The 13,128-nt window shown below is 47.3% G+C and overlaps 1 protein-coding gene across 1 annotated transcript in view; it reads right to left on the bottom strand.

Annotated features, from left to right (window-relative positions):
* Positions 1-13,128, bottom strand: part of LOC129815288 (roundabout homolog 1-like) — a 270,600-nt gene that overhangs the window by 147,210 nt on the left and 110,262 nt on the right. Inside the window, exon 4 of the mRNA XM_055868963.1 lies at positions 7,712-8,038. Within this exon, the coding sequence (XP_055724938.1) occupies positions 7,712-8,038 (327 nt within the window). The remainder of the gene's footprint in view (positions 1-7,711; positions 8,039-13,128) is intronic.

Raw genomic sequence — 13,128 nt, forward strand, 5'->3', positions numbered from 1 at the left:
AGGTCCGGCCTGAGGGACTCCGGCAGGTCCGGGCTGAGGGACTCCGGCAGGTCCGGGCTGAGGGACTCCGGCAGGTCCGGGCTGAGGGACTCCGGCAGGTCCGGGCTGAGGGACTCCGGCAGGTCCGGGCTGAGGGACTCCGGCAGGTCCGGGCTGAGGGACTCCGGCAGGTCCGGGCTGAGGGACTCCGGCAGGTCCGGGCTGAGGGACTCCGGCAGGTCCGGGCTGAGGGACTCCGGCAGGTCCGGGCTGAGGGACTCCGGCAGGTCCGGGCTGAGGGACTCCTCCGGCAGGTCCTGGCTGAGGGACTCCGGCAGGTCCTGGCTGAGGGACTCCGGCAGGTCCTGGCTGGACGGCTCCGGCAGGTCCTGGCTGGACGGCTCCGGCAGGTCCTGGCTGGACGGCTCCGGCAGGTCCTGGCTGGACGGCTCCGGCAGGTCCTGGCTGGACGGCTCCGGCAGGTCCTGGCTGGACGGCTCTGGCTGGTCATGGCAGGACGGCTCTGGCTGACTGAGACGCACTATAGGCCTGGTGCGTGGTACCGGAACTGGAGGTACCGGGCTGAGGGCACGCACCTCAGGGCGAGTGCGGGGAACAGGAACTGGGCACACTGGACTCTCGTGGCGCACTCTAGGCCTGGTGCGTGGTACCGGAACTGGAGGTACCGGGCTGAGGGCACGCACCTCAGGGCGAGTGCGGGGAACAGGAACTGGGCACACTGGACTCTCGTGGCGCACTCTAGGCCTGGTGCGTGGTACCGGAACTGGAGGTACCGGGCTGGAGACACGCACCATAGGGAGAGTGCGTGGAAGAGGAACAGGGCTCTGGAGATGCACTGGAAGCCTGGTGCGTGGTGTAGGCACTGGTGGTACTGAGCTGGGGTGGGAAGGTGGCGCCGGATATACCGGACCGTGAAGGAGGACACGTGCTCTTGAGCACCGAGCCTCCCCAACCTTACCAGGTTGAATGGTCCCCGTAGCCCTGCCAGTGCGGCGAGGTGGAATAGCCCGCACTGGGCTATGCAGGCGAACCGGGGACACCACCTGTAGGGCTGGTGCCATGTACGCCGGCCCGAGGAGACGTACTGGAGACCAGATACGTTGGGCCGGCTTCATGGCACTCGGCTCGATGCCCAACCTAGCCCTCCCAGTGCGGCAAGGTGGAATAGCCCGCACTGGGCTAAGCACGCGTACTGGGGACACCGTGCGCTTTACCGCATAACACGGTGTCTGACCAGTACGACGCCCTCTTACTCCACGGCAAGCCCGGGGAGTTGGCTCAGGTATCCAACCCGGCTTCGCCACACTCCCCTTTAGCCCTCCCCCCCCCAAGAAATTTTTGGGTGAGCCTCTCGGGCTTCCAGCCGCTCTGCCTTGCTTTTGCCTCATAAAACCTCCTCTCCGCTTTTGCTGCCTCCAGCTCCGCTTTGGGGCGGCGACACTCCTCTGGCTTTGCCCAGGGTCCTTCTCCGTCCAGAATCTCCTCCCAAGTCCATTCCTCTTTTCCCCATTGCTGTAGTTCCTTTTCTCTCTCCTCAATCCGCTTGGTCCTGTTGTGGTGGGTGTTTCTGTAAAGGCAGTCAATGTTGTTCTCCTCCTCAAACGAGGAGGAGCATGGATAGGACCAAGATGCGGATTGAGGGAAATAAGCCATCTTTTAATGAAAACAGCAAACAAGACACTACAAAACTACAAAACAACAAACGTGACTAACCTTCAACCGTCCATGTGTGGACACAGGAACAAACACCCGCAAAACCCCAGTGAATCCCTGGCTGCCTTATTATGACTCTCAATTAGAGACAAACGATACACACCTGTCTCTAATTGAGAATCATACCAGGCCGAACACAAAACCCAACCTAGAAATACAAAACATAGACTGCCCACCCAAAACACACGCCCTGACCATAAACACATACAAAAACAACATAAAACAGGTCAGGACCGTTACACCCATACCATAAATATGTTATCAGACTGTCATCTGATGAGTTTTTTTCTTGGTTAGGGGCTATAAATATCTTAGTTTACCCGAATTAGTGATAGCTACTGTTGTTGGTGGACAAAGAAAAGATGGTGGATTATGCTAATGTGTTTTTAGCTAATAGATTTACATCTTTACATATTGTGTCTTCCCTGTAAAACATTTTAAAAATCGGACATGTTGGCTGGATTCACAAGATCTGTGTCTTTCATTAGCTGTATTGGACTTTAATGTGTGAAAGTAAAATATTTTTAAAAAATATTTTTTTTGAATTTCGCGGCTCTGCCTTTTCAGTGGGGGTGGGGGGGGAGTGCCGCTAGCGGCACCCTCATCCTAGACAGGTTAAATAGCTAATGGAGGATGCTTTTCCCATAGTTCATTTTCATGCCAGCCAGGTAGGCTATACTCATGTTGTAAATAGAAACAATGTGCTTAGTATTAGGAAAGTTGAGAAATAAATATAGTAGGCCTATAGAAAGCTGATGGGACATCAAAATTGTTTTCTCACGCAATTGCATCGCCTATAGAAATGTTGCGCAACATGAGTTCATGGGCTCTCATGAAGTGTTTGATTAGATTTTTCGAAAACATTTGCATTGATGTCAGTGTGATTAGAGAGACAATAGAGTGCTGAGTACCAGGCAGTTAGCAAGTTTGGTAGGCTACTAATGACCATCAGCAGCATCAGAGCTTGGAGAAGCCTAGCTACCATGACTAAACGGTCACTTGGAATTTGACTCTGGTCATGTCTCGTGACCACTCGTGTGACAGTAATACGGTCACCGTAACAGCCCTACTCGGGGAGTGATCACTGACTGACAGTCATATCACCGGCTTAGTGACAGAGTGTTGGCCAGGAGAGAGGGAACACACACACACCTCATAAGATAAAACGGCCAGGGGCCAGTCTGTCCTGACCTACAGGGGCTTTACAACAATCCATCAGGGACCAGAGACTAGGATTACAGTACTATTCAAGATGTATCTTACACAGCAGAAACACAGTCACATAAATACCACCACATCAGGCGAATGCTTGTTGACTCTCTTACAGGTCTGTTTGCATGATGGTGTCAAAAGCACCTCTGAACCCCCATGTTCTACTGTTCTGTTCTGCCACATATGGGTGACCCCGGGACCCGGAATGACCCGGGGAAAACCCCTGCGCCAGCACGACCCCTTTGAGTTGAATCAGTAGGACATAAGTCAATTTAGCCTCTACAAACGTGCCCTCAACATCCCCAAAGAAACTTGCCAGGTCAGAACAGAGAGAATGAAGAAAGAAAGAAAGGTTTGCTGTTAGGCAGCACAGTAGATCTCCTTAGAGTGAGTCAGTGGAGTGGACACATGAAGTACTGTAGCTGGGTGATAGATGGATACAAAGTGTGACTGTGGCAGGGACAGAGTGTGAGGGCATGCCCACTGTCGTTAATCCCTGTCAACAGGAAGTAGAGGAACGCTGCTTTGAGTGCTTCCCTCTCTTCCCTCTGTCCCTGTTGTCTTTCCTGCCTACTGCCAGAACCAGTGCTTTGGTCACCTCCACCACCCTTCCCCTCCCTTATAGATTCACCATGCATTGGTTGATGTGTATTTTGGCCATGCAGGCAGACAGAGTCCTCCTGGGGGGGGGGGGGGGGGCAGCACCACAGGCTTACCACAGGCGTGCCTAATGGGCAGCACCACAGGCTTACCACAGGCGTGCCTAATGGGCAGCACCACAGGCTTACCCCTCACACTGGGCAGACTCAGCAGAAATACACTGGCATCAGTTAGGTTCACAGTAACCCTTAGTCTAAACTACAGCACTACTAGATACTCAAACACACATAAACACATCTATTATGGATGGTACAGTAGGTGGGTCGTATAGTAAATGTTCACCAACCTTTTTGGAGTGTTATTTTACTACAGGCATCTGAAGCAGACATTGAAATTATGCATTTGTCACATCTCAAAAACCGTACCCCTGAGCTCTCAGACAGTCCCAACCTACCCTTGACACCTCACTAAGACTCAGGTGGTGGAAGACCGCGTGGTTATGGATATGAGGTGGTTCTGGGACAGCGAGGACATGCTCAGCCCTGAGAGGCCCAGGACACATGCTGAGACACGTCATGTGAGCATAACTTAAATTACCTCACCCTGCAACTGAGTATACCCACTACTGAGAAGAGTGGTTTACACAACTGTACAAAACAGATATAATGGTAAAACAGGGATGGGTGGAAGAATAATTAGAAGGAAGAGAGAGAGTGGGGGGGTAGCGTGTTCTCCTGGGATCCCTAGCCTTTTCCCTTGAATGTGAGAGGACCACACAGCAAGCAGAGAGCAAAATACATCAGGGGACTGACTGAAGGGAAGCAAGGGAAGCTCCTTGTAATAAAGTTAATGAAAGACAAATAGTCTGGCAAGTAAACAAAGTATCTTCAGTGGAACTTGGCAAAGGGTTAGAAGAGAGAGACAGAGTAGGGTGCAGGCTCTATTTAAGGCAACAGGTTAGAGGTGTAGGCTAAACTAGAGAGAAGATGAGTGTTGTGGGGGCAGGGACCAAGGTCCCAGGGGGTGAGGGGACAGAGGCAGAGCAGAGGCCTTGAAGACAGGGGATACAGAGAGCTAGAAGTAGGTCAGTGTATAAGGGAAGTTTGCATGCAACTACAGCAGGTCACCTTCCCTTCGGTCCGGTCGTGCAAAGATCAGTCAATTATATGTGTGAATGTGTAATCTGATTCACTGATGTTTCTATTAAGCTCTGGTTGTGCTAAATTAGCTTTGATGAAAAACACATTCCCTCTACTCAACAGGAGGACACGGACATTAGACATAGTGTGAATGTGCGTGATTAGACAGTGTGAATGTGCGTGATTAGACAGTGTGAATCTGCGTGATTAGACAGTGTGAATCTGCGTGATTAGACAGTGTGAATGTGCGTGATTAGACAGTGTGAATCTGCGTGATTAGACAGTGTGAATGTGCGTGATTAGACAGTGTGAATCTGCGTGATTAGACAGTGTGAATCTGCGTGATTAGACAGTGTGAATCTGCGTGATTAGACAGTGTGAATCTGCGTGATTAGACAGTGTGAATCTGCGTGATTAGACAGTGTGAATCTGCGTGATTAGACAGTGTGAATCTGCGTGATTAGACAGTGTGAATCTGCGTGATTAGACAGTGTGAATCTGCGTGATTAGACAGTGTGAATCTGCGTGATTAGACCGTGTGAATCTGCGTGATTAGACAGTGTGAATCTGCGTGATTAGACAGTGTGAATCTGCGTGCGTAGCAGTGTGGTTGTGTGTCGATATCCATGTTTATAAGCTCCCGTGTGTGAGAGAGTTCATGTTGCTTGTGATAGAAACATATTCTGGTGAAATAAAACACCCGAGACCAAACAGAGAACCTTATCTCACATCCAGTTTGTTGTTTGTCTTCACATGGCTGTGACACATTCACTGTATAATGTGTTTGTTCAGCTGCACAAAAGAAGGTTGGTTCATTGGTCAAGTTTAAAATAAGAGGCAAATAAACCTGTAAGAGAACTCTGAGAGTTTGTACAATTGGTCTGGCAGACTTACCACGAAACAAGCTGGTGCATCAACAAACTAAGCGTTAACGGGTCCTGAACTACACTGTCTGGAAACACTGAACAACAGCTAGACCAGGCCCCTTCCAAACACTACACCGATTATAAAGCATTGTAAGATTGCATATGAATAAACAGTGATACAGCACTACATCAACCCAGGCAGGTAGAATATAAAACATAGAGAGAGGTATATGTATGGTTATTCCTGCCCTGACATGTGAAACCCTCCTGTTCTAAAAAGGCCTTAAAGGTAGAGAGTAGAGTATTACTTTATTAATCCCAACTTGGGAAATAGTTAATCACAGCATGCATCATCAATCATTTACACGGTAGTGACGGTTGGAGTTGCTCCTCCCGTGTTTGTAGCTCCAGAAAAGCTGTGCTAAACCCTGGGACTGACTCTGCCCTCCCTACCTGTCAGACAGACAGCACTTGTTGAAACAAGGATTACCACTACAGGCCCATTAGCAAGAACTAATAGAGAAAAAGCCAAAATGAAGCTGTTATTTCAATGTTGAAAACCAAGTTGGTAATAAGGCTGTTTCCGTGATGGCAGAGGATTACTGCTCTCTCTCCCTAGGGTTTCACAGGGTGTTTTGAACAGGACAGAAGATCAAACTGTAATGAAAATCCTTATATAACCCAAAAACTGCTAGTTAGACCATATTTCACATTTACTATGGACAGACGATACACTTCCTAACCAAAAGTATGTGGACACCTGCTCGTCAAACATCTCATTCCAAAATCATGGGCTTTAATATGGAGTTGATCCGCCCATTTGCTGCTATAACAGCCTCCACTCTTCTGGGAAGGCTTTCCACTAGATGTTGGAACATTGCTGCAGGGACTTGCTTCCGTTCAGCCATAAGAGAATTAGTGAGGTTGGGCAATTAGGCCTGGCGTTCCAATTCATCCCAAATGTGTTCAATGGGGTTGAGGTCAGGGCCAGTCAAGTTCCTCCACAACGATCTCGACAAACCATTTGTGTATGGATCTCACTTTGTGCACGGGGGCATTGTCATGCTGATACAGGAAATGGCCTTCTGCAAACTGTTGCCACAAAGTTCGAAACACAGAATTGTCTAGAATGTAATTGTATGCTATAGCGTTAATATTTCATTTCACTGGAACTAAGGGGCCTAGCCCGAACCATGACAAACAGCCCTAGACCATTATTCCTCCTCCATCAAACTTTAGAGTTGGCACTATGCATTGGGGCAGGTAGCGTTCTCCTCAAATCCGCCAAACCCAGATTTATCCATCAGACTACCAGATGGTGAAGCGTGATTCCCCACTCCAGAGAATGCGTTTCCACTACTCCAGTGGTGGTGAGTTTTACACAACTCCAACCAATGCATGGCATTGCGCATGGTGATCTTATCATGCATTGGTTGGAGTTGTGTAAAACTCACCACCACATACTCTTGTATAGAGCAAGCTAGCATTTTACCTTGTTTGACCTTGCACTGGGGTTTAGAAAATAAACAACGATGACAAAAATAATAAACAGGCTGCCATACTCTGCAGATAGTTCCAACGGTCCAGTAAGGGGCCTGTAGAGTAATTAGTATCGTTGAGCTGACTTCAGGTAAACTGTATGCAGGCTCAGATGCAGCCTTCTAAAAACCTTGGCATTTAAAGCTCAGTCTCCATATTATCTGTCTATTGTGTGTCTGGCATGGCTGTAGTCATCTTAGATGCTGTTCAAAGGCTGAGCTAGAGAGAGAGAGAGAGAGAGAGAGAGAGAGAGAGAGAGCAGGGCCAGACTTGTCATCACCATGAGACCATGACTTCACAGTCTATTCTGGTCCATGGCTTTGACTGGGCTGGTTTGGTGCTGTGGTTGGTGACATTGGATATTCTCCTTTTAGTGATCGTCCCAACCTGGCAGGAACCACAGTACTGCTCAGACATCTAATGAATGACTGCTTTCTGTAATTATTAAGAACACTGACCACAGTGTAATAAAGAAGTGCTATCCATCATTTACATGTACATGTTCCATGCACATCCTTTGAAATAAAGCAAATAGATGTCTTCAGCATGCCCACGTAGTCTCTTGAGACTAAGGTCATTCACCAGCCCAGCCCCGAGGGGGTTTTAACCCACCACCACCCAGAGAGAGAGAGCATTACTTACTGGCTACTTCCAGTGAGGCGTTGTGGCTAACGGCCTGGCCCAGGTAGTTACGGGCCACACACACGTAGCTGCCGTCGTCTGGCTTGCTGCGTCGGCCGTGGACGATGCGCAGGAAGAAGAGGGAGCCGCTGGGCAGCAGCATGCGGTGGGAACGCGGGTTGTCCCGGTCTGTCTCCACCCGCTCCCCGTCTTTGTACCACTCCACCGTGGGGGTGGGACGCCCCTCTGCCTTGCAGTTGAGGGTGGCCGGCTCCCCCTTGGACACGATGAGGTCAGAGGGGTGCTCCACGATCCGTGGAGGGGAGTCATCCTGACGCAGACGAGATCCTGAGACGAGAGGAGACATTACATGAGATTTACATTGCACGTATGTTAAAGCCTTCCCTGACCGGATGCCCCTCACGTATCTCAAAATAAAAATAAAAATCAGAAAAATGTAAAAGTGGTACTGTAATATTGCAAGATAATAATTTCCTCTAGCTTCCAGTCAAGAGATGCAACTTCCTCTCGGATTATGGCTGAATTAAGGCTCTTTCAACCTCCCCAACAGGCTAACATCTGCTGAATAGGAGTTGAACTAAGGTCATTCAAGTATTTGAAAACTTTTTTTTGGCTCAATTGCCTCCCTCTGTTAAATATTTATTTACATTTGTAAGGCCTAAGCACAATATAATCAGCAGCACATGCCATGACCCAAACATGGTCTATCCCTCCCCTTTTACACACACACAATACTGTAACCCTCTGAGGAAGCATGCATCAGAAAAAGTAGCTTATTAGAGTCTGGGGGAATAGAAACTATGTGGAGACCATATTTATCACGCACACAGAGACACACACATTAACAAAGCACCCACTAAGATTAAGTGATTTACCTCACAAACTCACTCAAACACGCACACGCACACACACACACACAGACACACACACACACACACGCTATACATTTCTCTAATGCATAAATAGCCCAGGAAGCCATCCTGTGTCTGTAATGCACACATCCAGCAGTACAGTACATATCAGTCTCAGCAGTTGTTCACTTCAGCAGCAGCACAGTAATTAGACAGGGCAATTTCGTAGCTGTGCTGGTGGATGTACCAACTGTTATCCTGTCTGACATTCTAATGAACACACATTGTCATGTGGCAGACACAATGTTTCTCTATTGTTTAAGGGCCCAGAGCCCCAGGAGGCAATACATAGCAGTAAGCACAGCTGGCATATCTTAATAAACAATTCTTCCCTTAAATCTCCACTGCAAAAATAAAATGTTGTTTATAGTTGTGAGAGTATGATATGAGCATTTTTCTAAATCTATATGTTCTGTGCTATAATCTGATTATAAGGGGGTAAAAGCTAATGCTGTTAATTTTCAATATGGACGCTATATAATATTTTCCAAGGCTCTCGCACTCTCTGTTGATATGCATAAAGCTCAGAGACAGGGAGAGATAGAAGCGAGAGGGAGGTTTATTTTGAAACATTTACAATCCCACTGAAGGAATTCAGGGCTATTCACTCCTGTGAAGCGCTGAGGCGGCCGGGTCTAGCTGTTAATCAACTTCCATTTGTCAGAAGTCTTTGATCCTGCTGTCGGCACTGTAACACTCTCTGAGAGGGAGAAGAAGAGAAAGCTGCTATGTCCACTGTATGTTTTATTAAACAAGGCTTTGAAGTGTTTCCATGTTCTGCCATGGGGTTTAGCCCTCCCTAATCAATTATTTCAACCCAAAAATGATATCTATCAGGCAGCAGTCAGGGGCTATTTCTTTAAGGAATTATACATTAACATTCTGCTGGGTAAGTGGTGCAAAGCTGCAGAATATGGCAGATTGGGAGCTGGGCAGGCAGTGGGCAGGCAGGCAGCGGGCAGGCAGTGGGCAGGCGGGCAGCGGGCAGTCAGGCAGGCTACAGAATGAAGGGGTAAAGCCCCCTCTCTGCTCTCTCAGAATATTAATTATGACAATGGAGTGGGAGAAGGTGTGTGAGTGTGTGTGTGGGTGTGTGGTGTGCGTACATGTAGATCATTCAAATGGGTGTAAGCCAAAACACCTGGTCTTAATGGTGAGTAATTATCTTCTCCAAATCAAGAGTGCTGGCATGTGCAACTGCGTCCCTGTGTGTTTGCGAGTAGAGCCTCTCCTTGAAGTCATTACGGAAAACCTGGAGATATGGGCCAATACCTCCATCTATACAAACACTAAGAATCACACAGTCTCCTCCTACTCTGTTTACCTGTCACTCATTCCACAGTGTCCTAGCCTCCTGAGTCCCTCGCTCCCTCAGGGGATATGAGACAAAGGCTCCTTAATGAGCTCCATGTTACTGCCTCCCTCCATCCATCCCTCCGTCCTTCTATCCTTCCGTCCTGTTACGACTAACAAAGGACATTTGTACTGGCTCTACTGTAGCTACCCTTACTATTTGAACGGATCCACTTTGGCATAAAAAGGTTTAAGTGCTTAACTATGCTTGTCTGTGTGTGATACTCAGAGAGAGAGAGAGAGAGAGAGAGAGAGAGAGAGAGAGAGAGAGAGAGAGAGAGAGAGAGAGAGAGAGAGAGAGAGAGAGAGAGAGAGAGAGAGAGAGAGAGAGAGAGAGAGAGAGAGAGAGAGAGAGAGAGAGAGAGAGAGAGAGAGAGAGAGAGAGAGAGAGAGAGAGAGAGAGAGAGAGAGAGAGAGAGAGAGAGAGAGAGAGAGAGAGAGAGAGAGAGAGAGAGAGAGAGAGAGAGAGAGAGAGAGAGAGAGAGAGAGAGAGAGAGAGAGAGAGAGAGAGAGAGAGAGAGAGAGAGAGAGAAGGAGAACGGTTAATACTGTCCAGTAATTGCAGCTATTTGTGGGTGGTCCAGTATATTACCTGTTTTACTGCCTGTTGGGAACGCAGGGATGTGATTTGGCTGCTCTTTCATGTGGCTGGGAGCACAGTGGTTCACAGTGCTGACTTACAGGGCCCGCAGTGGGCCTGACTGGGGAGTTCATGTTTTATAATGCATGTTTTCTAATGCTTTAATGGGGAGATGATGCAGTAGAGCAGATACAGAGCCCTAACTCACATACCTACACCAGAGAAGCTGCAACACATTACTGTACTGTAGCACAGAGACTGTGGCGGGAGGAGCAGTCACTGTGCTGTCGTCCTACTGATTCCTTTAAACCACAAATAGTCAGCCACATAAATACCTCACACATTGTATGTCTGTTGGATGTGTGTGCTCTGTCTTCCTCTGGAATTTACTACGGATTTGCTACATTACAAATAGAAATGATATATTGTACATTCAGTGATGCTATGACTTCAGTGCAGTAGGTATAAAATTACACTGGCTCAACAGAATTCTAGACACAGACCTTGATGGCAAGGTGCTGCTGAGAATGTCACTGAAAGAGGGCACTCCGATTGATCAACTGCTGCTTCCAGTCAGCCTCACCCTGTATTACAGGCACATATGCCTGTAATAACTGTGCTCCCAGCCACACGCACACACACACACACACACACACACACACACACACACACACACACACACACACACACACACACACACACACACACACACACACACACACAGGACCATTGCACCCCACATCCCCCATTAGGTTGCAGGTAGAGGGAAACTGATCTATGGGAAGATCGATAACTTCTATACTCTCCATTTCATCAGCAGAGCGTTCGGGAAGTGAGAAGGGACAGAGGGCCACGTGGTACACTACTCCTACATTTCTTTTTCCAGTAGTGCTCATTACTCTGTCCCATAGATAACACTGAAAACCCACCAGGACAGAGAACCTACATGCCTTGTCGTCCTGAGAACAATGATCTAATTAAGTCTCGCTATAATGAAACGATACAAAACATAATTATCGGGTGTTTTCTAAGGCAGGTGAGAGGGCTCCATCAAGCATTTCAAATGAATGCACAAAAACACAAACACATCCATACACAAACAACTCCATGGTGGAAAAGACAGCAAACCACCAACCTAGCCGCAGGGCAAGATCATACATATTTAATTTGAATTATAATAAACACACTGTGCAGACATATTCAGAAGGGTAATAAATGGAGTGGGAAACGGCCACCAGTTTACCCAGTTCCCTGTTCTCTGCACGCTTGTTGTTTTGCTTGTTTTAATTATGTTGGGTTTGTGCCTGAGGGGTAGAGAAGCTCCCTGAGCTGGCTGGTGTTACTGGGCTGTAGTATCGCCCCACCACAGGTGGGCTTGAGGAAGACCAAGCCTTATCTGCAAAGAGCCAGCCGCAAGCCAGCACGCAATCCCACACATAAACACACACACATACAACTGCACGCTCACACACCGAAATGAATGCATACACACAGACCATAACACACACACATACACCGCACACACAAACTCTGCATGCATACACACTAGAGGTTGACCGATTAATCAGAATGGCCGATCAATTAGGGCCGGGTTCAAGTTTTCATAACAATCGGAAATCGGTATTTTTGGACACCAATTTGGCCAATTTTTTTTACACCTTTATTTAACTAGGCAAGTCAGTTAAGAACACATTCTTATTTTCAATGACGGCCTAGGAACGGTGGGTTAACTGCCTTGTTCAGGGGCAGAACGACAGATTTTTACCTTGTCAGCTCGGGGATTCGTTTTTTGCAACCTTCCGGTTACTAGTCCAACGCTCTAACCACCTGCCTTACATTGTACTCCACAAGGAGCCTACATGTCAGGCTGACTACCTGTTATGCGAGGGCAGCAAGAAGCCAAGGTAAGTTGCTAGCTAGCATTAAACTTATCTAATAAAAAACAATCACTAGTTAACTACACATGGTTGATGATATTACAAGTTTATCTAGCGTCTCCTGCGTTGCATATAATCGATGCGGTGCCTGTTAATTTCTTATCGAATCATAGCCTACTTCGCCAAACGGGTGATGATTTAGCACTGTCGTTGCACCTAACCATAAACATCAGTGCCTTTCTTTAAAATCAATACACAAGTATATATTTTTAAACCTGCATATTTAGTAAATATTGCATTCTAACATGAATTTCTTATAATTAGGGAAATTGTGTCACTTCTCTTGCGTTCCGTGGATGCAGTCAGGGTATATGCAGCAGTTTGGGCCGCCTGGCTCGTTGCAAACTGTTAGAAGTCCATTTATTCCTAACAAAGACCGTAATTAATTTGCCAGAATTGTACATAATTATGTCATAACATTGAAGGTTGTAAAATGTAACAGCAATATTTAGACTTAGGGATGCCACCCGTTAGATAAAATACAGAACGGTTCCGTATTTCACTGAAAAAATAAACGTTTTGTTTTCGAAATGATAGTTTCCGGATTCGACCATATCAATGACCAAATGCTCGTATTTCTGTGTGTTATTATGTTATAATTAAGTCTATGATTTGATAAAGCAGTCTGACTGAGCG

Source organism: Salvelinus fontinalis, chromosome 2 (genome assembly GCF_029448725.1).
Source record: "Salvelinus fontinalis isolate EN_2023a chromosome 2, ASM2944872v1, whole genome shotgun sequence".
NCBI lineage: Eukaryota > Metazoa > Chordata > Actinopteri > Salmoniformes > Salmonidae > Salvelinus > Salvelinus fontinalis.